The following is a 26,719-nucleotide window of genomic DNA, read 5'->3' on the forward strand; positions in this document are numbered from 1 at the left end:
GTTGTTTTTACAATGCTTTTCCAGCTGATGTTTGTTGCAGCATCAGTCTGTCTCATAGACTGTATATAAAGATGGACGTAGCATCTGGCTCCAAAAATGAAGCCCACCCGGAAGTGTCAAAAACTTGCAATATCACGCCGTCCGCTAGGGTTGGCTACAAAAAGCTTTTTCTCCATAGACCCCAATTCATCACCGGAAAAAATAAGATTTGATAGACTGATTTTCTACAGTTCAGGATTTTTCCCCGTTAGTTTTCATGGTCAAAATGAGAGTTTAGGTGGCCGATCGTAAAATAAATCGATACTGAATTTTAAATCATTAAAGCTGCTGTCCAGAGTTTGAATCGCAACGTCTCCCAAAACACTGTTGGTCCCTCCCTCCCTCTGATTTCGCACCTTTATTTGTGCACGCGCGCAGTACATGAGAGAAGTGCCCGGAGTGCTGCAGCATCTCGCCTGTTTTGCTGTTTTCCCCTCTTCTACATTTAGTACATTTAGTAAATAATAAAGGAATTACGTTAGAATGCTGTATTGAGTCTAACTTGTCCTAATACCAAAATAACATGAATCTGCTAGGACGAACTAGTAAAGTTTCAATATGTGATTACACTTGTGTATCCCTCTCAATGACGTTGTTTATCAAACTTAGTGCATTTACGCGTGTATATGTGTTACATTGTTTATTTATTTCTATCTAGAGTTCAGAATTGCATGACTCCTCTGACGAAGAGTATGTCCCAGACGCCCCAACATCTTCCTCCAGAGGTCGGGCATCTAAACGAAGCCGCCAGGCGGCCTATGGAGGCCGTGGTCGGGGAGCGACGTGAGCACCCCGAGCCAAAAAACGTCCTGCAGTCTCTTGGCCTGACAAGCCGTGGGATTGGTAACTTTTCTGGAAGTTGCTGAGCCCTGATGCTCTCTCCTCCACAAGCAAAACAAATGTGCGCGCGGTTGCGTAGTGCGTAGCTCGCCCACCTCTGCATGGGCTTGCTTGCTGTGCGCGTAACCGTTGATTGACAGCATGACAAAGCTGAAGCTCGAACTTGATTGGTCGGCAGCAACCGGCGCTTTTTGGAATAACATGGGGGTCTATGAGAGGAAGGCGGAGCTCAGGAATAAATTTTCATATCGCGTTATTCTAACTTTATATTATAGTATCGAACTAGACTAACACATTTAAGCTTTGTTAAAAAATGATACATAGATTGAAAACAAACGGAAACTCCGGAGAGCAGCTTTAAAGTTGGCGGAGCCAGGGGGCGTGGCTATACTTGATTGACAGTCTTGTCTGGAATAATTGACAGCAACAGAAGCCTCGGAGGTAAAATGTGGGTGGGATAAGAGAGTCTTCAGCTCTCAGTCTGACCTGCCCATAGACTGGTCCTGCCCCTAGTTGCTCTCCGGTCCAGCCTGTTTGATGACGCTTTTTATGTCACTGGCTCCAAAAAAATCCAAAATGGCGACCAGGAAGTAGCAAAATCCGGGCTTCGTTTTCTCGGCGTTGAAACCAATGAGTGACGTCACGGTTAGTTCACGCCTGGTCTGTCTTCAGTTTCTTTTTCAGTCAGTAAAAGTAAACACCGGGTTTAAATATAGAGACTGATTAGGCTGGTTTGAGGTTTTCTGTCGCTGATACAAACTTTGGTCGATGAGAAGCAGGGGTGGACTGGCCATCTGGCATACGGGCTCTGTCCCGGTGGGCCAGTGTTGAGTGGGGCTGGTCAACAGGTTCCCCCGGACCTGTAATCAGTAAATTGCATTGACATTTTAAATTTCACGGGTCGCTTCTATTATCCCAGCGCAGCTTTTCCAGTGTTTACGTCGTTGGTTATCAGCTCAGGAAACACAGACCAATTACATACGAATTCAGGCATCCAACGTGACGCTTCTCAGCCAATGAAATCTCTGCATTGTAGCCGCTAAGCAAGCTCAGCGTTCAGAAAACAGTTTAGAGGCAAAGGACAGACAAGAGGAGAGATTAGATATAAAGACAAATAACGCGACACCGAGAAGAAAGTAGCCCTGCACATGCTGATTATGTTTGGCTAAACATACAGTTATGAGGCAGTTTTCTCAACTATGAATATAATCCAAATTTAATATCGTACCATACTGACCAATGAGCTCCAAATGTATTTGAGAACGACCATGACAACATTCAGACCACGATTCAAAATACTGACAGGACAACCTGCAGCAGTTCTCCTATTAAGCAGCAGGGATATAAGGGGAGAGATATAAGACGTGAAAAAATGTGGGTTCAATTCAGTGGCGGATCTTCCGTGGGGGCACGGGGTTGCAGTGGTCCCCTCCTCCCGTGATCTGATTGGCCACCCTGTGTGCCCCCCCCAAAAAAAAACTTTGGAAATTTACATTACTGATACTCCGATTTCCCACGCTCCTGAACGCAACTTCGTTGTCCCGACTGCACATGAATGCACCATTGACGTTAGTCTTAACTTTTGATTGTATTTCGTTTGGATTTGAAGAAGCTTTGAAGACATTTCCTGATGCCGCAGAGGAGAAGACCAGCAGCTTTATACCTTTGCGGTAAGAAAACTGTGGCCGTTTCTCAGTACGTAACTGTCCGTACTTCGTTCTCACGTACTCGTGAAACGTCATCATCGAGACTGCATCGGACCACACTAGTGTGTATAGATATGAATCAGTAGATAGATATATATCTATGGCTGCAGCTGGCAGTGGACAGGAGGATTTTATTAGAGGAAGTCAGACACAGTCACACAGAGAAACATTAGACCTCACACAGAAACGGAGCTACAGCTCTGTGTCTTGCAGAAGATTAATTTTAATGATGTTCAAAACCTTGTTGAATGTTTTGTTGATGTTGGTTTCTAAATGTTTTCTGACACTCGGCCCCAAAGATTAAAACCTTTTACGGCTCACAAGCTTCAACAGTTCACACATCAACTATCTTTCTGACTAAACTAAGATAAAAAAAAAGTGAAAAACTGTCTGCATCATGAATGCAAATCTTTTTGGTTTTTATGACAGTAAACTGAATATATTTGGGTTTGACATTTTATAAACCAAAACAAGAAATGAATTACTGGAGAAAACAATCAACAGATTAATGGACAAAAAAAAGGTGTTTTCCAACATATATGATTGAGTTCCTCCAACATTACAAGATAAATGCAATTTAAATTCTATTTTATTTATATAATGCCAGTTACAGGTCAAATTGTCTCAAGATGCTTTGTTTTTATATTTTTTGTTGTTTTTAAAATATGACAAAGTAAGAAATTTAAGCCTCTTGACTAATCCAATTTATTTGGTTTTTAAGAGATTAATCGACAATTAAAATAACTTTCTCCACTAAAACTAATAAACATGAGGTCAAATAGAAGGAACAGTTTTAAATACTGCAGTCCCAGAACAACAAGAATCTGCTGGTGGATTCCACTAAAGTCCTAATAAATGATCATAAAGTGTGATATGAAAGGTTTGTGGTGCTAAAAATCTCAAAGTAAAGATATCAAGTTGAACATCTGGATGGAGGTTGGTAAAAGTTGACCTCCCTTCATTTCTCTGGAGCCGACTCCATGGATTTTAGGGATGCTGGTTAAAGACCTGCTCTTCTAGTCGTCTTCCTTCTAGTCGCTGTAAAAAGTCACTTCAACAGCTCTTGATGACAACTTGTTCTGCCTCCGACCTCGTGGAAACTCCAGAAACTCAGGAAAACCCGACGAGACTCGGATTTTCGAAAAACTCGTCAGGTGGGGGACGGTGTGGTGGGTGGTGGGGGAGTAGAGGGGGTCAGTGGGGGGAGGTGGGGGAGTAGAGGGCGGAGGCCGCCACCCACCTCCCCTCCTACTCTCTGCCCTGACTCCACCCAGACTCCGCCTTGGCTCCACCCATGTGGTCACTTGGAAACTACGATGACAAAGGGACAACGAAATTACATATGATTGTCTGATCTGTAGCTCAGTGAGTTAAGGGTCTGCCTATGGAGCTGCAGATTGCCAGTTCAAGACCAAACCCTTCTTAAATTTTTTGAAAAACTTAGACATAGACAAAGAAAGAAAAATACCACTAGTGGGTTTTGAACCTGCTACCTTCCACTTAGTAGTCTCTCTTCTTACTCCTTGAACTACTTGCTCAGATACTAAATCTTTTTCTTTTTGCGCATTTGTCATCTATTTTTTGCCGTGTTCGAGTTTTTTTTTTTCCAACTCGAGTCTCGTCTCGACCATTTTTCTCAGGAGGTTGGACTTCAGCCTTTGTGCTGGAGGGTTGAACCCTCAGTTCCAAGACTTTCCAAAGCCTCCAGACCTCCCGAGTCCTCAGGACCAGACCTTTTACACAGTCTGAGGGCTGAAATTTTCTAAGTCCCACAGCAGTTCTCTGTTAGATTTAACTGTCAGACAGTCCGAGGACTGATATCTTCTAAGTTCCTGAGTAGATCCCCGTTAGTCTGAACCTTTAGACAGTCTGAGGACTGAAGTTTTAAAAGTTTCTCATTACTTTTCTGTTAGTTTGAACTTTGTGGTTAACAGAAGCCTTAAAACTTGTGACCATGAGTCTTGATTTCATATTTAGACCATCGATCTGAGTTCTTCTCAGACCTTCACCTGTGGGTTTCTTAGAAATCCTGAACAAACTTTGATTCTTTTCCCTGAACAGTAAAGTTTGTGGAGATCAGAAGGTAACATTAGTTTGATCGATGCCTTTAACTACTAGCAGCCTCGTTGAGTGTTTGCTTCCTGCACAGCAGCGGCGGCAGCGGCGCTGGGCGGCTCCCCACTCTCGGTTGGTGGTGGCCGGCGGCTGGCCGGACCGGCGGCTGGCCGGCGGCGGCTGGCCGGCGGCTGGCCGGCGGCGGCTGGGGAGATGCTCTGGCAGCTGGGGAGATGCTCTTGCAGCCGGCCGCCGAGGCACTACGAGAAGCCGAGAGAGCGGAATGCGCGCTCACGTCCCGGCCCCCCACGACTTCGGCTTTCAAGCCGCACGTCTGGATGGCTGAGTGTGGGCCCGGGGAAGAAGAGGGGCGAGAGACTGAGCCGCCTACGTCGCCACTGCTACCGGTGCCATGAGCCTGGTCACTTCGCACGAGACTGCCCAGCACCCGCACCGAGAAGCCGAGCTCCGGGAAACAAGAGAAGAGTGGCGCTGTGAGGGAACCGCCACTCCAGAACCCCCTGGCTGGCTGCCGGCGGCTGGGGAGATGCTCCGGCAGCTGGGGAGATGCCGGAGCATCTCTCCTGCTAGTGGCTGCTGCCTGTGGCGGCCCACCGTTTCGTCAAGGGGCGGCGGGTTCTTGGTGTGGTGGAGCTGTCGGGGATTACGGGAGCGAACTCTCCGCTGGCCGGCTCTTTTCCTCTTGGGTTTGCTCCCAAGAGGCGGCTCAGTCCCGCGGTTACAGCTTGTTGGAGCTCCCTCAGTTCTTCCTCCATCTGCAGTCGGGCGAGCGCCATCCCACTTCTGACACCAGTGGGTGCGGACAGATGCGTTCATTTGCATACCTGGAAGCAGGCCCAGAAACAGCCTGTTCTGAGGAGGGCTGGTGAGAGTGAATTTTTCGACCGCTGAAACTCCGAACAAAGGATGATTTTGAGGCGAACAAACTTAAATGCTATGTTTTTGGGGTTCTGAGACCTATATGACGTGACTGAAAAATAGCATAATATGGGACCTTTAAGTCTTTATCAGCTGATAATGATGCTTTTATCATTGTGTATCCCTCGTGGACGTTGTCTTCCAATAAATTGAGAATCAGAAGGTAAATATTAATATAGGTTTGTGGGTTCTTAGTTTACTGACAGACTGCTTCCTCTGACATTGTCCTGAGTGAACCTGATGTTGTCAGCCATTATGTTGATGTTATTTTGTTAAGGCTTCCAATTCCTGTTTGTTTCTGCTGGTTGACTCTATAGTAGCGATGATGTTTTAGTGTTGGTGCAAAGTTCTGTCTGTAATGTTCAGACTTTGCTCACTTGATGTTGCTAGCCTTTGGTTAGTTGTAATGTGACTTCTTCACTGCCACAGAAAACCTTTTTCTGAACCTAAGAAGTTCTCATAATGGATGTGCAATCTAACCTTTGTCAATACAATTACCGGCTATACAATGTAAAAAAAACTCCTCATTTGCAAGACACCACAATGTTAGAGGCCAAGTTGAGCAAAATCTTTATTGACAGAAGAGCAACCACAAATGATGATAGAATATACAACCCCACCAGCATGCCAGCGTTATCGTAGAAACTGTACAATGTGAAGGAATGTATGTAGCAGGAATACATAGAAGAAACAAACAATAATGTTTTACATCCATATGCTCTGGTACAGTACGAGTTGATTTCAATTTAATGTTACTGGTCAGTTTTTGAAACCTTCCTACTTGGTGAAATGTAGTTTTCTGTCGTAGTGTCGTCTGACCCGAGGGTTTAAAAAAATAAAACAAAAAGGCCTGGTCAGTTTTGTGTCCACTACCAGGGTCAGTGTGTGGCTGAGGCCAGACACCGCCGAGGTCTCCGGCAGCAGCAGACGGTGCCTGGCTCTGCCTCCTCCTGTGCTTTCTCTGGATCTCCACACCAGGGGTCTCCTAACTGCAGGCTTATGAAGCAATCTGAACAAACAGAGGGGAGTGAGGGGACGTTGTAGGGGGAATGATGTACATTAAGGCAAAGGGGAATAACAAAAAGACTTTCTAGAAATGTTTGTTGCCGTTTTTGTAGTTAGTGCTAAGGCCTCATGGCTAAAAGGAACGAGGGTGCCAATCATCGATTTGTAGTGTGTTTTTTGTTTTTTTTGGACCTTTTCACTAATTCTTAACATTCAGCTCCATCCAAATTTTAATCTGGGGGAGCAGTGGGCGTGTGCAGAGCTGCATCTGAGCAATCTGTACAATCAGTCTCCACTACAACAGGGCTACAGGTGGTTATTAGTTGGTAGCGAGAGTAAGCCCTTCGTATACAGACTACCTGGTAGTAAGCGCCGCTCGTGCACACAAGGCAAATACACATTAATAAGTTTAGTTCATACATAAGGCAGCTATTTTTTTATTTATTCATTTCCTTTTCTCCCTTGTTTACTTTGGCCCCAGTCCCCATTTGAAGGGGAGCGGGTGAATACATTTAGGGTAGGGAGGGAGGTGCCGTAGAGCAGCTCTGAATCAGCTGTTTTCACAAGGCAGGTTCTGGTAATTATATCAAAAGACAGCAAGCGAGTAGGCAAGCAAAGGAATGCTGTAGTGATAGTGGGCAGTGGGGGTGGGGTGGGGGGTGGTGGTGGATGCGGTGGGGCCTGGTATGAACACAACAGCTGATGTGAATACAGTCACATTACACAACCATTGATACAATTATATAAAAAAGGCAAACAAAACTTGATTGTACAGTTGCTTTTCCACATGTACTTCATACTGAGAGAGGAAGACACCATTCTGGAGAGGTGGAAGGCGGGGGGGTTAATCTCTTCAAGCAGCAAAAAACCAGGACAAGAAGAAGAAGTAGAGGTGAGGAGGCAAGGAGCTACATGGCACAGCTCGGTGGAGGGGTGGAGGATGGCATGAACGGCTTGTGTGCAACCAAGAGCAGGTAGGGAGGTGATGGACGGACGGGAGGTGGAGGGGGAGGTGGGGGAGATACTGCTACTGCTGCTGCTACTGATGCTGAGGGGTCAAGGGGGGCAGGGAGAAAGTTGAGGAGTTAAGACAGCGAGGCGGGAATGAAGGCATGAAATGTACGACATGGACATGAAATGCACAACAAAGTAAAAACAAACAAGGCTGAAATGGTAGACGCAGGGTGAGGATGAGAGGAGGAGAGGGGGGCCGAGGGATTCTCCTCCCTCTGCCCCCCCACCCCTTCAACACAAAAGGCCTCTTTTAATCTGTCCAGTCTTTCTTGATGTTGAGGTTCCACTCCCAGGACAGGTGGTCGTTCTTGTCGTCGTCGGTAAACTTGGATTTGATGACGTAGTTGCCGCGGGCCAGAACGCCTTTGGGAGCCTCTTCCATCGTGGTCAGGAAGTCGTATTCAGTCGGACGAGGCCCATAGCTGCCCACCATGTAGTCTGACTTGTCAACTGTCAACAAAGGAGGAACAATGTTAGCGAAAGCAACCAACTTCCTAAAGGCTTTAGTGGAAAACAACGGACATGACTGTGAAAATGCCGGGGGCAGGATGTCAGGACTGCATTATAAGTACCTGATAAGTGGTGATTTAGAGCAACTCTTTTGTTTAGAGATGGTCTCCCTCACTCCTTTGTCCATAATGTTGACATTGCTGTCCTCAAAAGAGTTTCAATATCCTTTCATTGAAGGTGGACAGCTGAGTTTTGTACTGAGGAGCTGCTGTCTTGACATACTATATTATGACTTTTTGGGCGACGTTTTGATGATATACTATACGGTGACTTTTTGACGACATTTTTTGTCGACATACTATACGATGACTTCTTTGATGACATTTTTGTCGACATACTACACTATGTTTTTGACAACATACTATACTATGACTTTTTGACATTTTTGATGACATTATATACTATGATGTTTTTGACAACATCTTGACGACATACTATACTATGATGTTTTTGAGATATTTGACGACACTATACTACGATATTGTAATATTTTTGTCGTCATATTATAGTATGATGTTTTCGACTACATTCTTGTAGACATACTATACTATGACGTCTTTTGGGATATTTTTGACAACATACTTTACTATGATGTTTTTGACAACATTTTGACGACATACTATACTCTGACATCTTTTGGGAAATTTTGGCCGACAGACTATACTATGACTATTTTGACGGCATTTTTGTCGACAGACTATACTATGACTTTATTGACGACATTTTTGTCGACATACTATACTATGACTTTTTTCACGAAAATTTTGTCGACATACTACACTGATTTTTTGACAACATTTTGTCGACATACTATATTTTTAACGCCATTTTTGTCGACAGACTACACTATGACTTTTTGACAACATTTTGTCGAGATACTATAATGACTTTATTTGATGACATTTTTGTTGACATACTATACTATGACTTTTTTGACGACATTTTCGTTGGTATACTATATTTTTAACGACATTTTTGTCAACAGACTATTACTATGACTTCTTCACGAACTTTTTGTCGACAGAAGAAACAAACAATAATGTTTTACATCCATATGCTCTGGTACAGTACGAGTTGATTTCAATTTAATGTTACTGGTCAGTTTTTGAAACCTTCCTACTTGGTGAAATGTAGTTTTCTGTCGTAGTGTCGTCTGACCCGAGGGTTTAAAAAAATAAAACAAAAAGGCCTGGTCAGTTTTGTGTCCACTACCAGGGTCAGTGTGTGGCTGAGGCCAGACACCGCCGAGGTCTCCGGCAGCAGCAGACGGTGCCTGGCTCTGCCTCCTCCTGTGCTTTCTCTGGATCTCCACACCAGGGGTCTCCTAACTGCAGGCTTATGAAGCAATCTGAACAAACAGAGGGGAGTGAGGGGACGTTGTAGGGGGAATGATGTACATTAAGGCAAAGGGGAATAACAAAAAGACTTTCTAGAAATGTTTGTTGCCGTTTTTGTAGTTAGTGCTAAGGCCTCATGGCTAAAAGGAACGAGGGTGCCAATCATCGATTTGTAGTGTGTTTTTTGTTTTTTTTGGACCTTTTCACTAATTCTTAACATTCAGCTCCATCCAAATTTTAATCTGGGGGAGCAGTGGGCGTGTGCAGAGCTGCATCTGAGCAATCTGTACAATCAGTCTCCACTACAACAGGGCTACAGGTGGTTATTAGTTGGTAGCGAGAGTAAGCCCTTCGTATACAGACTACCTGGTAGTAAGCGCCGCTCGTGCACACAAGGCAAATACACATTAATAAGTTTAGTTCATACATAAGGCAGCTATTTTTTTATTTATTCATTTCCTTTTCTCCCTTGTTTACTTTGGCCCCAGTCCCCATTTGAAGGGGAGCGGGTGAATACATTTAGGGTAGGGAGGGAGGTGCCGTAGAGCAGCTCTGAATCAGCTGTTTTCACAAGGCAGGTTCTGGTAATTATATCAAAAGACAGCAAGCGAGTAGGCAAGCAAAGGAATGCTGTAGTGATAGTGGGCAGTGGGGGTGGGGTGGGGGGGTGGTGGTGGATGCGGTGGGGCCTGGTATGAACACAACAGCTGATGTGAATACAGTCACATTACACAACCATTGATACAATTATATAAAAAAGGCAAACAAAACTTGAACAAAACATTTTTGTCGACAGACTATACTATGACTTTATTGACGACATTTTTGTCGACATACTATACTATGACTTTTTTCACGAAAATTTTGTCGACATACTACACTGATTTTTTGACAACATTTTGTCGACATACTATATTTTTAACGCCATTTTTGTCGACAGACTACACTATGACTTTTTGACAACATTTTGTCGAGATACTATAATGACTTTATTTGATGACATTTTTGTTGACATACTATACTATGACTTTTTTGACGACATTTTCGTTGGTATACTATATTTTTAACGACATTTTTGTCAACAGACTATTACTATGACTTCTTCACGAACTTTTTGTCGACAGACGATACTTTGATGACGTTGTAAACATACTATACTATGACTTTTTTGACGACATTTTTGTTGAAATACTTTATTTTTAACGACATTTTTGTCGACATACTACACTGACTTTTTCACAACATTTTTGTCGACATACTATACTGTAAACTTTTTTTGACGACATTTTTGTCGACAGACTATACTATGACTTTTATTGATGACATTTTTGTCGACAGACTATACTATGACTTTTTCACGAACTTTTTGTCGACAGACGATACTTTGATGACGTTGTAAACATACTATACTATGACTTCTTTGACGACATTTTTGTCAACATACTTTATTTTTAACGACATTTTTGTTGACATACTACACTGACTTTTTCACGACATTTTTGTCGACATACTACTATGACTTTTTTTGACGACATTTTTGTCGACAGACTATACTATGACTTTTTTTGACGTCATTTTTGTCGACATACTATACTATGACTTTTTTTGACGTCATTTTCGTCGACATACTATACTATGACTTTTTTGACGACAGTGTTGTCAACATACTATACTATAACTGTTTTTGACGACATTTTTGTCGAAATACTTTATTTTTAACGACATTTTTGTCGACATACTACACTGACTTTTTCACTACATTTTTGTCGACATACTATACTATAAACTTTTTTTGACGACATTTTTGTCGACAGACTATACTATGACTTTTTTTGATGACATTTTTGTCAACAGACTATACTATGACTTTTTCACGAACTTTGTCGACAGACGATACTTTGATGACGTTGTAAACATACTATACTATGACTTTTTGGATGACATTTTTGTCGAAATACTTTATTTTTAACGACATTTTTGTCGACATACTACACTGACTTTTTCACGACATTTTTGTCGACATACTATACTATAAACTTTTGACGACATTTTTGTCGACAGACTATACTATGACTTTTATTGATGACATTTTTGTCGACAGACTATACTATGACTTTTTCACGAACTTTTTGTCGACAGACGATACTTTGATGACGTTGTAAACATACTATACTATGACTTCTTTGACGACATTTTTGTCAACATACTTTATTTTTAACGACATTTTTGTCGACATACTACACTGACTTTTTCACGACATTTTTGTCGACATACTATGACTTTTTTTGACGACATTTTTGTCGACAGACTATACTATGACTTTTTTTGACGTCATTTTTGTCGACATACTATACTATGACTTTTTTTGACGTCATTTTCGTCGACATACTATACTATGACTTTTTTTGACGACAGTGTTGTCAACATACTATACTATGACTGTTTTTGACGACATTTTTGTCAAAATACTTTATTTTTAACGACATTTTTGTCGACATACTACACTGACTTTTTCACTACATTTTTGTCGACATACTATACTATAAACTTTTTTGACGACATTTTTGTCGACAGACTATACTATGACTTTTTTTGATGACATTTTTGTCAACAGACTATACTATGACTTTTTCACGAACTTTGTCGACAGACGATACTTTGATGACGTTGTAAACATACTATACTATGACTTTTTGGATGACATTTTTGTCGAAATACTTTATTTTTAACGACATTTTTGTCGACATACTACACTGACTTTTTCACGACATTTTTGTCGACATACTATAAACTTTTTTTGATGACATTTTTGTCGACAGACTATACTATGACTTTTTTGATGAGATTTTTGTCGACAGACTATACTATGACTTTTTCACGAACTTTTTGTCGACAGACAATACTTTGATGACGTTGTAAACATACTATACTATGACTTCTTTGACGACATTTTTGTCAACATACTTTATTTTTAACAACATTTTTGTCGACATACAACACTGACTTTTTCACGACATTTTTGTCGACATACTACTATGACTTTTTTTGATGACATTTTTGTCGACAGACTATACTATGACTTTTTTTTACGTCATTTTTGTCGACATACTATACTATGACTTTTTTTGACGACAGTGTTGTCAACATACTATACTATGACTGTTTTTGACGACATTTTTGTCGACATACTATACTATGACTTTTTTCACGACATTTTTGTCGACGGGCTGCACAGTGGAGTAGTGGTTAGCTCTTTCGCCTTGCAGCAAGAAGATCTCCGGTTCAAATCCCGGGCTGGGCCTGGGATCTTTCTGCATGGAGTTTGCATGTTCTCCCTGTGCATGCGTGGGTTTTCTCCGGGTACTCCGGCTTCCTCCAACAGTCCAAAAATATGCTGAGGTTAATTGATCACTCTAAATTGCCCATAGGTATGAATGTGAGTGTGATTGTTTGTCAGTATATGTAGCCCTGCGACATACTATACTATGACATTTTTCACAACATTTTTGTTGACATACGATACTATGACTTTTTTTTTTTTTTAACTATAACGTTTTATTCTATGTTTTGGACCACATACTAAACTATGACGTTTTTGTGACATTTTGGACGACATACTAAACTGTGACTTCTTTTTCCATATTACGAACGACAGTAAACTATGACGTTTTTGTCACATTTTGAATGTGACCAAATGGACCACATACTAAACTATTAGTTTAGTATTAGTTTAGTAAACTATTAGTTTTGTATATAGCCTATTTTTTAGTATATTTTTTGTCCACCCACACAAGTTTCAAAAGACAGTACTGTAATGGAAAATGGAGAGAAGACTCAGAATGCTCTGTACCTGAATATATATATATATGTAAAAAAAATAATCATTTTGTCATCAAAGCTAATAGAAATAATGTCCTTTCTGTAAGTGGTTTGACATACACAGAGGTTTAATAAACACGTACATGTTTCAGCATTAGGTTTGAGGTAAAACTGTAAATGTGACAGTGAAAGAAAAGTAGATTTTTTTAACCCTTTAAGCTTCAGTCATTTCCAGCCGTTTTCAGTACAAAAAAATCGCTAATATTCTATTTTTAAATAAAAAAAATTACGAAAAATACGGGGAATATTGGACGTGCATCGGGAGGTGCATTTCCTTGAAAACGACCGATTCGGGGATTTTATACGACTTCAGGACATGTTTTGGACAAAATAGTTTACTGGCTTGTGTCATCTGGATGTAAAAGGTTGGATTATGGCCGTTTTTTGTGGAATCTTTTTTTGTGTGTGTAATAATAAACCCGGAAATGTGAGTCGCGCTGTGTGCGTTGAAGCCGTGTATAGAGAACGGATGGATGAATATTTGTTTTTGTCGGACAAATGTGTTTTTCTCACCCGCTGTGGTAATCGCATCTGAAAGTGGTTTATACCGGCGGATTCATGAGAATCTAAGCTTTCCATCGGTGTATAGTGTTTGTATAATCGCGTTTGCAGCCGTCGGACATTCTTGAAATTCCTATGCAAATTAGTAGGTGTACCGCCGGCGGTACACTGAAGCTTAAAGGGTTAATTAGTTCTAACCATAAGGAACAAAGATATTGGATATAAGTGCATGCACAAAAAGGATATAATTTTTAATGTTTCAGCATGAATTTCCATGAAATCTAAGACCCGCAGACACTTTAGTCTCCTTTGACTCTTTTTTCCAACTACTGCATCACAAAAAAACACTATAGTGGAAGAATTTAGTATAAAAAGGTGGAAAACACCAACATCTTTTGTTCAGATTGGAAATAAACATGCTCCAAGACAAAGGAAGACAGATTTCAGAATTGCTGAGTTTTTGAAAGTAATTTTACAACAGCTTAAGAGAAGTTGTCCACTTACTCTTCATTCCTTTCCTGTACGTCTGTTGCACATACTTCAGACCCGAAACGATCTCATTGTTCACCTGAGGACACACCAGACATTGTCTAAGACATCTGAAGAAGCAACAGATGTTCTGTATTTTTACGAAATGATTTAAGGGCATCAGTAACAGAATCTATAAATGATATGGATGTGATACTGTTCTGCAAGCAGTAGCTTCAAGCACACAATACACACTCTCGCCATGTCAGAGCCCAGAAGTGGTCACTGATGACCTTGTGCAGAACAGATTCACAAAATTCTTAAAAGACTCTAGTTCTCTGAGTTACAGGCTTGAAGGGGTGAGATGAAATGTAACGTTTTTTCTAGCATTTTTGAGCACTCATAACTTAACCAGCATGGGAAATAGCCACATGAATTTTTTTTAAAGCTTTCTCTGGAGAATTATTAGAAAACAGAAAACACATCTAGGGCACCAATACATGTTTCTATGACACAGACATTAAACTGCTGCAGTTTTGCTGTTGAAATGATGATATCATGATATATCCCATGATACTGACACTAAATAAAAAATTTCATGTGTGTATCTCCTGTACCTCTTAAGTTATGAGGATCAGAAATCCTGGAAAGAGTAATACATAAAAAAGATAAATATGTTAATACTTATTGAACTAAAAAAAAAAAAGCTGATTCTGAGGGGGTTTGGTGGGAACTTTGAAACCAGATTTGGTTGATTTTACATCATTAAATGCTCTTGCATTTGCATTGAGAAAACCAGACAAAATTACAGCCTTTTACATGTTGCATTTTGTTTGGAAGAATCATAATCTTTGCATAAATCCATATGGCATATAAAGACCATTCAACAGAAGTAGAAATTTTGTCTAATGTTATTTTAAAATGCGCTATTTCAAAAAAAAATCTTAATAGGTCTGTTTTGACATTTAACATGTTTTTCCTCAGAGCCTAAACTAGACTAAGCTCATGTTATTGATATCAAAACAAACAAAGTGGATCCTCTACCACCATTATTTCTATATATCTTGGAGGACATGTCTTTGTTCACCCAAACGTGAGCCAAATCTCCCGCGTCAAACTGGATCAGCTCTGACCGATCTATTAGGATGATCAAACAACACACAGATGCACTTTTAGCTCATTTGTGTGACACGTTACTCCAACAGCTCTCACCTTAAAGCTGATCTTTATTTTGTATTCTACTCCCTCCTTCAGGACAAACGCCTGCTTCTTAAATTCCTCCAGGTCCCCTGTTAGAAAACAAAAAGAGGAAAAAGCACAAGCATCAATATTTAGTTCATTGCGGTCACAGAGGGGCTGCAATTAAGACTGCAACTCGTTACTATCATCAGTTTAACACGTATTTATTTTCTTGAATAATTAATTAGTTGTTGTCAGAAAATGGAGAAAAACGTCAATCCATTTTCCAGAGCTCAAGATGACCAATGTCTAGTTTTTAAATAATCAGTTGAAGCAAAAAAAAAATTAAATGTTCACATTTATGAAACTGGAATCAGAGAATTTTCTTTTTTTTTTTCTCTTAAAAAATTACTCGGACTGATTATTCGATTATCAAAATAGCCAATAATTAATTCAACATTTGACAGCTAATTGATTAATCACAGCAGCTCCAGGCTGTTATTGGGAGAGTCCAGGCAAACATCAGGTATAAATTCCCTGAAGTTCAGTCATTCTGAATCTGGTCCCACATTCACCTGACAGATCTTACCAGCAAACGTTAGAAAACCTTATATATTGTTGGGCCAAAAATCAACAGCTCAGGATCCATCTATCTATAAAACTGAATGTTCAATAATTCCGACACTGACATGACTTTATCACACTGTTTTTGAGTCTGTTAGACCATTATTTATAACATTATTTCTTGATAAAAAATCATGCTGTGAAATCTTAATGTTGCTCAGTCCTTTGTGAAACATTCCAGGGACAAATATTCCCGCTGCACTTTTCATTTAAATAAATAAGAGCGCTGTCACTTTGTGCTACATCTTTGCTAATGTACAAATCTTTGTATCCCGAAACACATTCAGTTATTTTCATGACATTTAATTGTCCATTAAAATTTTATGATTGTGACGGCCCTCGTGTCACCTGCAGCAATCTTGTTCCACTTTTTACTTCCCACTCTTGAGTTACTACAGAAGAGCATCGAAAGTAATCTAATCTTTGTATCATTTTTATTCATTCATGTAAACAATAATGTTAATGTCATTTTCAGTGGTACTTATCTTATAATTTGTGCAATATCAGTTCAATATCGTTGCAGTATTTCATGTTCATGAGCAATACTTTGATTTTATGTACAAAATGTTAATGTAATGCGGATTTTTCAGCTGTAATATTTCTATATAATGCTTCTTCACTGCTACTTCCTTACCTCAGCATTATTGCCATTATTACTTCTTACTCTCCTGTTCTACTTAATAATTTATACTTGTATACTAATTTATAATGTATCGTACGTATAGACAGGATTGCTGCTTAATTTTCTTTGTGCAATGACAACAAAGGGATTCTTTTAGAGTTTATTGCTTTACTATTAGGTGCTGCATTTATTCTTTTATGCAATTCTATTTTCTTAGCAATATCTGGCGCAAGGATTTCCTTCTGGATTAACAAACCTTAACTTATCTGGTCTTACAGTCTCTTTGCGCAGCATCAGTCTAAACATCACAGTCCGTATGAGCACAGAAATAAGAATCCTCATTTTTAGGTGATTTATCATGAGTTTCAGATTTTGAGGTCACTTTTTCTGAGCTTGTCCTTCATAATGTTCTCAGTTCATCAATTATAAGTGGCGATACGGATGTGAATGTGCCAAAAAACCTTTTTAAAAAATTACTTCCATTGGGACATTAGGAGCTTTTCACTGAAAATCTAATCAGCTGGCAAAACATTACAATGCTATGGTGTATCTACTTGCTTTAAGGTAATTTTATACCTCAAAAAGAGTTGACTTTAAGATGGATTACTATTTTGGACATGACTTTAACACTCCTGGCAGGGCTTCCTAAAAACTCACAATCGCTCAAACTCAGTTGTTTTCCTTTTATTTAACAAGTGGAAAGTCATTATTTTTAGATGAGAAAGTAGGAAAAGCCTGAGTGATGCGGGGAAAAGGAGACACAGGACAGAATGTTCTGGACACATTCAAATCTAGGCCAGCTGGGGCAAAAACAGCTGCAGAGACGAGGGGATCTGGACAGTCTTACAGTTGTGAGCCAGATAAAAAAGAAAGAATCCAATCCATGTACACATCCTTTACCTCTGTATTCACAGCAGCAGGTTCAGCTCAGATTCAAACCTCTGCAGGGTAGTGCGTAAAGTGTGACGGAAAAAAGTCTAAATAGACAGTGTGTGCCGACTGGGACCCTTTGAGACAGGATGTAAAGAGAATGACAAGGAAGAAAATGTGTTGAAATGATTAATGTGATGGATTAACATGCTGTTGATTTTGCTGCTCGGCCTCACTTCAACTATGAACGTTTGGATCCATTCAGATATTTCAGTTCAGCGTACAAGAGAAGGCACCAAGTTTCTGACGAGTTAGTTTCCTTTAAAAGGTAAAGGTAAAATTCTACATTTGTGCTCTACCAGGGACTCACCCGTCAGGTCCAAGATCAGGGGGTTTGGGGCAGCCTCACAGACTAGAGACATCCGGGTCAACTGGACATTTGGAGCACTGGGATCTGAGACAGGATCAAAGAAACATGCCAATCAATACAAACAACCACGACAGCATCAGCCTCTAGCCACTTAATTGTAGCCACACAGTATTTTTACAATTTGCAGATTTTCATTGGCGTACATCATTTTTTTCTGTTAACCCATTTTAAAAGTCAGTTTGTAGGAAACCTAAAGGCTGCAGATATTTGGAAGATGCCAGCACATGACGTGTCCTATAACAGCAAATCAGACTCAGGAGAGATGAAATCAGGACATCTCTGCTGTAGCTGAGATAGCTTCTGCATTAATTATATTTCAGTTTATTCTCAGTTCCAGTAAAGAAAACTTCTTTCATCGTCGAGGAGAACCACACGGATCAACAGTGGTTCAGTTAGAGGTGTCTAATTTCTCTGTTGACTAAACGAACATTTATATTTAGATTCCTTGACTAGTCTGAAAGAAAAGGAGTCAAAATTTGTTTTATTCCAACATAGCCCACATAAAATGTTGTTTTTGTAGATCAAAATGCTCAACGTGTCGGCTAGTGAGGGTAGCAACGTCTAATTGAGCTGTTTGATAGTTGACAAACCCAGATTCAACAGACTTAAAGACAGTGGATCCGGGCAACTATGAATGCATTTAGACTGAAAACACACAACTTCCCTTAGCAGGCTAATTTGGATTAGGACATAGAAATAAAACAAAACTCAAAATCAAAAAGCCATTGAGGCTCCGTAAGGCCGAATCTCAGCAGGGAATGAAGTCCAGTGTCCAGGCAAACATAATGCTTCCCAGAACTCATCTCTAATTGTGGCTCCATTAGCAGCAAGTCGTATAATGCACCTGAATCACCAACTAAACTGTGGGTAGCTTAGCTGCATTATGGATAATGTAGGCAGCACGTTTTAAAAAAGAAAAGAGTTGAATTCTGATAAAGTTAATAGTGAAGACTTCTCAGTTTAATAGAAGTTGTCAGCATGATTTGACAACACAGCTGATGTAACTCACCAACACTTTATCAAAATTATAATTACTGACAAGCCAGTTGTTAATAGTCAGAATTATTTACATCAGATTATTTATAAGGCTGCAATCTCCAAGTCTTCCAGCCAAATTCTTATTTGTCAGACAATCTCTGGTGTTACTGTCATTAGAAGAAAAGCACTAAATCAATAACCTTTCTGGATTAATCCATTATTCTTAGTAGCAGCAGGAACAGATGAGCTGTGAACACTCCTGCGTTTTCACAACTTTGAACTGACCCAACCTGATGAAGGCTAACCTATTTAACATTTACTCTGAGTGGCTCTGAACTAGTCAGCGGTGTGGCTGCATTTTCTTTAAAACTGATGAGCAAAAAGTGAAGTTTAAATATTTTAAACAGCAGCTTGCAGCTCAACAACCAACATGCAGATCATCTAAAAACAGCAGCTAACTTGTTCAAATGTTCCACCAACTTTTGTGTTCAACACTTTGAATGAAAACCTACCAGAACTGGCATATTTTATATATGTGTTTTAATTTCCAGGACTGGATGTGAGGCCTCCTTCTCATTACAATAGAAAAACTAAATCATGTTGAGAATTGTCAGATTAAATAATGGTAAAATGATCCGCAAATAAGGTTAACATCGTGCAGATTGAAGTAGGTATGATTCCAGTCAACCACGATTTGATTTGGTTGGCGACCATTCTACTTCTAGAATTTTCAATTTAAAAAAAGGCAAAGTTGATTTTGAATTTGTATCTCAAAAACATTCATCATGTCTTCTTATTAACACAATAATTTGGAGTTCTTCTTTTCAGACATAAGCTGCATAGACAGATGTTGATTACCTTGACATGTTTCGGCAAAAGCTCTCACCTTCTTCAGAAGTAGAAGGTAATCAACATCCATCTATGCCCCTTATGTCTGAAAAGAAGAACTCGAAATTATTGTAAGATGAATTTGTGATCATGTTTATTACAACTGCATCAGATTGAATTCTTTCATTACAAACACACACAATTTAAATCACAATATTGGCCAACAAAACTGCGTTTTTTTTTTTAGATACTCAACTTCTTCAGCCCTTGCCTGAACCAGCGCTTTAAAAGCAGTCGATACCTCAAAGCTTGATTGATGCTACGCTATTAGCCAAACATGTAGCATCCTTCCCAGCTCATTAACAAAGCAGAGGCAGCTTCTACACAAAGATAGATTTGGGATAAAGTAGGACAAGCATCCATTTAACAAACATCAATTTTCTGTTTCCTGCTCTCCCTAGCAGACGCTGCCTTACCAGCCGCATTGACACCAGATCCGAGCAGGGCTTCCTTATATTTGCGTAGACTTTCATCGTCCTTATCCAGCTCATGGATCTCTTTCACCGACTTCTGGGCCGGCGGCTTGTAGTTCACCGGTTCTGGCTCCTCGTTTTCGGCGGCAATGGCTGCTAGCTGCTCTGGAGTCACGTCATCGTCAGCCATGTCTGTAGACGGAGTAAAACAGGGAGGATATTTAAACACTCGCAAAGATCTCTTCCTGGATTCCTACTGGATTCTTAAAAGGCTATAAACCACTGAACAAACTGAAGCACAACAGTAATGCAACGCTGACGGAGCGTATCCAGCCAGCTGCATCTACAGCTTCTCTGCCGAGAGTCGGAGCTGATGACCTAACTCTGCTCTGTGATATCATCCATGGACATTTCTAGGAAATTAGACCTTCACCATGAGGGGAGGAGTCACCAGAAATAAAATGTCTTGACTGGGGGGCATTAAGTGGAAGCTTTACATGCCAAGACATTATTTAGGTCATTGAAAAGGGGCTCTGGTATGAGAAAAATTAGCGTGTAGGGATGCTTTATTCATTCATGCAATTTCCATGCAACAACCCTGTGACACTGTAAAACACACACTTGTGTATATTTCTGTTTTTCAGGGGATATTTTCACCCCGCAAATCCCTTGTTCTGTGAAGATTTATTAAATTCTAGATGAGGAACCCATTTAGTTAGGAAAAGAAAACTTAAACTAATGCTACGACAAGACTTCATTCTGATGGCAAGTAACTGTGTGTTGTTTCTGCGTTTCCCCACGGCAGGGTCGGCTCGGCTGAGGAGGCTGAAGTTGGAACAATTCCCTCCGCTCCAAAATAACGGCTAACAAAAGCAGGAAGAGCTCTGTTTATGCCAAGAGTCTCGACATTCACATCCCACCCGCAGCAAGTAGCAGTGGAGACACATGAAATTACATTCTTCTGCACCACTTTTTAACTTGTTGCTGTTATTAAGTCGCCTTAGTGCAGCCATTTCAATACTGTAAACGGCTACAGCAAGATTTTGAGAAACCTTAAAGCCGATTCTGTGTACAACATGAACTCTCACTGATGTGGGAAAAATCTGCGAGGATGTGAAGACTCTTTGGGAATTTGTAATAAGGCTAACGCTTCAGACTGGCTGAGAGCAGATAATCATTAACCAATTCTGGATTAATATATATCTAGCACTATTTTAATAGGATTTAAGATTTTTGTTTGTTTAAAAAAATGCTTCAAAATGTTGTGGTTGCAGCTTCTTAAATATAAGAACTGCTTCTTTTCTCTGCTTTTTTAAATTACAAAATTAACATATTCGGGTTTCTGGACTGTTGGTTAGACAAAATAAAGTTTTACTAAATTAAAATGAACATTTTTCACCATTTTATAGACCACACAATGAATTGATTATTCAAAAATTCTTAGCTGAAGGCGTAATAAGCGACAATTTTGATGAATTATTAATTTTTAAGCAATTTTTTGGGGAAAAAATAATTTAAATATGTTGTTTCTCTTAGAACTTATTGACTTTGAATCCTCTGAACCCCAAAATGCACCAGATTGTTTAAAAGACATATTGTATATTTTTTTTGCCAAAATGATACCATTTAACAGAGCCAGAAATTGTAAAATTGTTATAAATTTATCTATAAATATCTAGATATAGTTAGTCTGCATGTTTCATTTTTAAAAAATGCCAACAACAAACCGCTTGCACCAGATTCTGTAAAAAAATAAAATAAAATAAACCATAAAGCTGTTCTGTCATAAAAAAAAATCAAAAAAAAAATCAGACTTTTCACAGAGGAGAGAGAAGACAAATATGGAAACAAATTTAAAATGTAAATAGTAAAATATCTATAGTAAGTACAGTCATGTTGTTTTCTCAAATATTGGTAACTCCTGCAGGCATTTGGGGAAAAAAATGCAGTACACATTGATTGCAGATTTTTTCTTCTTATTTATGATTTATCACTTTATAACTTTGTTCTACTACACAGAGGACATGTGTGAGTTGTCTCTACTGGTAACCATGGTTGTTCTGTTTCCACAGAGGTGCAGGACTTTATATCAGAGCCAAAAATGAGCCCACAGTGACTGAAAATGTGACCAGAGAAAAGAAACACCCAGAAACCGCTTGGAGTTCAGAGGGTTAGCTAAAGATCTTTGGTCAATTTAGAGATTACTCATAAAAAAAGAACTACTCGATTCAGTCTAACATGAAACACGACTGTGAGCTAATTTTATCTCATCTCTGCTGAGCAGTTCTCAGATTGATGTTTTAATATCTGCTCAACATCAGTTTACATTACCGCAGCCACAGAGGGACTTGAATGCTCACAGCAGCCACCACACTGAGTAAATAATGGAACTGACAGCAAGTCTTCAAGAAATTAAAGGTTTAACCTGTTAGTCCCTGAGCCCTGTTTTTGAGGCACCTCCTCTTAGGGTGCTTTCACACATACGCCTTTTGGTCCGCTTAAAGCGGACTGGAGTCCGCAACACCAACAAGTACGGTTCGTTTGGGCTGGTGTGAAAGCAGACCAGATGTTTTTGGTGCGGACTAAAGAACCGGAACCTCTCGAAGGTGGTCTCGGTCCGGTTCTATGTGAACTCCAGTTCGGTTCGCTCCTGGTGAGAACACAAACCTGTCTCCATTCGGACCAGCTTGATGGCGCAGCAGACTTTTCGGTCTACGGGAGCTTCCATAGCCAAAAACGACTGTGTAATGTTCTCGTACCGAATGCGAGCTTCATGCTGGAACACCAGCAGTATTTGTGCTTGCTGCATAAAGCAATGATACGAATATATGGCAACAAGAACGAACAGGAGAGCATAGCTCATTGTTTACGAATAAACCTCGATCCATGGAATGTTTTCTTCCGGGATTTTTCCCTCTTCATATGCTGCGCCAATCAGCGTTCACTATGTCATCTAAAACACCTTATTTTGTGAACAGCGCCGCCAAACGACTGGGGGGAGATATAACATTCATCGTAGTTGGTTCAACTGCGAAAACACTGGTGTGAATGCGAACCAAACCAGTTGAAATTAGCAACATTGTAAAAACTTTTGGGTCCAAACGAACCACTTTAACGGACTAACAGGTGTGAAAGCACCCTTAGTCCCTAGGGACTAAGGGGTTAAGGAAGGATAACATATCTGTATATCTCAAATTAAATTTTTTTGTATATTGCAAAATCGTAATGAATAGGCAAAGTCATGTTGATTCAGATAATATCCGCAAAGACTTCTGTAAAGCCTGTTTCTCTCTATGGTTTGAAATTGGTCTGCATACCTCGCTGCTGGTCTCTCCTCTGACCTGCCCCGACTAGCAGCCGTCAGAGGAATGTCTAGAGGCAGTAAAGAAGCGAACCGACCGAGGAGCTGCAGCTATTAACGTGCCTGAGCAGGGTCCAACAACCTATTCAAAATTTCCACCTTTTTCTCCCTCACTAGTGCACCACTGTACACAGATATTTTGGCGACGACAAACCAATAACGAGAGACTAACTCAAAGCTTGCATAATGTTCTTACACTAAAAACTGACCTCAGCTGAATATTCTTTGATCCTGTAAATGACAATCTTTTCTGATAAAATTTGAAATGTGATTTATGAAGGCCTACCTCTCTGGTACACTGTGACTTCAAATATCCCTCATCCTTAATGGAAATGACTGTGTAGCCGCAGTTGAGGACAGGTCACATAACAACACTGTTTATTCAACGTTCCTCGGCTCCCAGAGGCGCTCTGCTGTTTTGCATAACTTAATTTTATATACGCAAGAGACAAAATTTAGATCAAGGCTGTTTGCAATGACAGGAGAGGTGGAGGTGGTGGTGGGGGAAGGGGGTTTCAGACTGAAAGCATTATGTAACTGCAGGGATTAAAGCCTCTGTCACTAGTGAAAAATCAGAGGTTCCTCTTTCCCCTCTCTGTAAAAGGATGTGGTAAAGGATAAACGTGTTGTGATTCTGCAATTAATTCACACACGTTACACTTAAAATGCCAAAAAAAGTGATATTTCAAATGTCACGTGTCCCGTCATGCAAACGTCAACATCAGGAAATTTCAGGATTGAGCTGGAATCCGATGTGACAGACCTGCCACACCCAAAGCTGCCGCTATAATGTACAAAATGCTCACCAAAACAAGAATGGAAACTAAAAACTTTAAATTCACATTGACAGAGGAAGCACATGAGGGTGAACAATTAATTGGTTTCAATTCACAGTTTGAAACAATTCAATTAGCAAATCCCTGCACAAGGCTGCAGCTTAGGCTACACGAGATGTGGCCAATAAAGAATGACACTAATGCTGCTATTTCAGTTTGGGTTTTTTTTAATCCGGCATATTGAAACTTTGTGGAGCTTTATACTCTTGCCCGATGATCAATATATACTACGCGGCTCACCATGCATGCGGTGAGTCGACTGACATAAGCGCCGTCACATTATTTTGTAGCCACACCTCGTACGTTATGCAGCACGTCTGACCCACAGTTTAAACAGTTGGTCAATTATTTTACAGATTCATGGTGTCCTCCTGTGACACTCATGTTGTGTGTGGTAAAGCTCTATCACATGCTTAAAAATCTTGAAGAAATGAATACTGAACTGAAGCGTGACTTTAAAAAGTTGGAATGCAAAATAAATCGCAATATCTGTCGGAGACTAAGGGTGGGTGTACATATTTTTATACTACGCCATGGACATAAAAAGAATTGTGACATGTACAGACAACAGTAGCTTAATCAATATTAATAGTTTGATATATTGATAAATAGTGAATGCATCAGACTGTAAATGCCCTAAGATCATATGTCAAAAAGGTGGCTTGCATTATAAACGGAGAATGGCACTTTCAATATTGTAACTCCATTGTTACTATTACCGATACTGCTCATTGATCTGGTACTTTAATTTGGTGGGGGGTCTTTCACTGTGGTCGCCCTTTGTGCACCTCTAGGTTTAATTGACTTTCCTTATTTATTATGTTTCTGAAAGGGATTATTCCTTTACCTTTATGTATTTATATTCATGGCTAATTCTATTCATTTGTGATTTTTTTTTCATGTTGTACAAACCAAAAAAATATTACCTGTGTGCCTTCATTTGGCAAAAGTGACTGAATTCCACTCAAACCTCTATTCTACTGGTCTTCCTTAAGAGTAAGTTATGAAAAATGATCTATAAGTATCAATATCGATCGGCAATTAAAGATTTATCGTGATGAACTTCTACATAGCCCAGCCCTGTTTTTGGATTACACAATAGCAGCACTACATCTTCAGCCTCTTTCCATCCCTGCAGGCCTCAAGCAAAGAATACATATGAAGTTATGCAGAATTATATAAGAAAGATATAAACAAAAGAAGGAGCGTAAATACATGTTTTCCCACAGTGATGAATGTAGAATTCTGGGTTCATTCGGGCACATTAATTATACATTTAAGGAGGCCAGTGTACTTGATTTTTTTTAATAGAACCAACAGATCTGTAATTATTGTGCTAATTTTTGCAAATGCTGCTGGATTATGTAACAAAACAAGCGTGTGAGGAGGTTAACCGGCGATAAAACTACATGTCATGACTGTGGCAGCTGGAACCAGACTGGCATCTCTCCAGAAAACCGGCTAGCATACAAACAATTTGACAGCACCCCGGTAAAACGGCAACACACCGATTACCGAGCCCGACCGATTCAGTGGGTTTAAACTAAACAATGCGGCTCAACTTTTCCTGGCGACGACCCTCTTTTCAGGGTGGGACTGAGGCTGAGACAAGCGGCGGCTAGCTGCTGCTGCTGGGAACAATCCAGACGAGCTAACCGCAGCCTGCGGCTAACGTTAGCATGACGAGTTATCATCCGTTAACCGGGACATGCAGCGACAACAGACCCGTTTCAGCGTCCTGCACCGCGGCTACAGGTTCGTACGAGCTGCCGGTGGAGGCTCAGGGACCCACCTGTCCGTTAAATGCAGCAGTAATTCCAGGTGCCTTCGCTGTTCGTGCGCTCGGTGCTCCGCGCTCCGGTGGAACTATGGCGAACAACGGAACGGCGCCGCCCCGTGCGCCGCCCGCGCAACACGTTTCCGGTAACAGGTGCGCGCACGCTGGACGCAGGTGACGCGACAACACTGATCATATTTCAGTTAATTTGTTTTATTTCATGTTAATGAAAACTGTCTGATAAATGTAGTGGAGTGGAAGAAAAAAGTGGCAGAAAATAACAATACTCAAGTAAAGTACAAGTACCTCCATGTTATAGTTGAATGAAGGTAAATGAAATATAGTAAAATATTGTACTTATTGATCCACTGCATTCATATGACAGATTTTTAAAGATGCCAGTTTACCATGATGAATAATATTCTGGAGAGGGACCAAACTGATATGA

At 40.1% G+C, this 26,719-nt stretch overlaps 1 protein-coding gene and 1 long non-coding RNA gene across 2 annotated transcripts; both read right to left on the minus strand.

Moving 5' to 3' along the window:
- Positions 1-6,137: 6,137 nt before the first annotated feature.
- Positions 6,138-26,428, minus strand: LOC110950637 (rho GDP-dissociation inhibitor 1-like). Its single transcript, XM_051946345.1, has 6 exons — positions 26,287-26,428; positions 20,301-20,489; positions 17,959-18,042; positions 15,506-15,582; positions 14,330-14,393; positions 6,138-8,048 (listed from the first exon to the last, which is right to left on the minus strand). The coding sequence occupies exons 2-6, from the start codon at positions 20,485-20,487 to the stop codon at positions 7,849-7,851; spliced, it is 612 nt and encodes a 203-aa protein (XP_051802305.1). The 5' UTR covers positions 20,488-20,489; positions 26,287-26,428; the 3' UTR covers positions 6,138-7,848.
- Positions 9,286-14,323, minus strand: LOC127533411 (uncharacterized). The gene is made up of 2 exons (XR_007941164.1): positions 11,716-14,323; positions 9,286-11,469 (listed from the first exon to the last, which is right to left on the minus strand). It is a non-coding gene; the product is annotated as an uncharacterized LOC127533411 (long non-coding RNA).
- Positions 26,429-26,719: the final 291 nt, after the last annotated feature.

Source organism: Acanthochromis polyacanthus, chromosome 3, assembly GCF_021347895.1.
Source record: "Acanthochromis polyacanthus isolate Apoly-LR-REF ecotype Palm Island chromosome 3, KAUST_Apoly_ChrSc, whole genome shotgun sequence".
NCBI classification, from domain to species: domain Eukaryota; kingdom Metazoa; phylum Chordata; class Actinopteri; family Pomacentridae; genus Acanthochromis; species Acanthochromis polyacanthus.

Coding starts and splice junctions, on each gene's coding strand:
- LOC110950637 (XM_051946345.1), bottom strand. CDS start 20,487: ATGGCTGACGATGACGTGACTCCAGAGCAGCTAGCAGCCATTGCCGCC. Junction 15,583..17,958: donor CCTGATCTTGGACCTGACGG/GTGAGTCCCTGG, acceptor GTTTTCTAACAG/GGGACCTGGAGGAATTTAAG. Junction 8,049..14,329: donor GTACAGGAAAGGAATGAAGA/GTAAGTGGACAA, acceptor CTTTGTTGACAG/TTGACAAGTCAGACTACATG.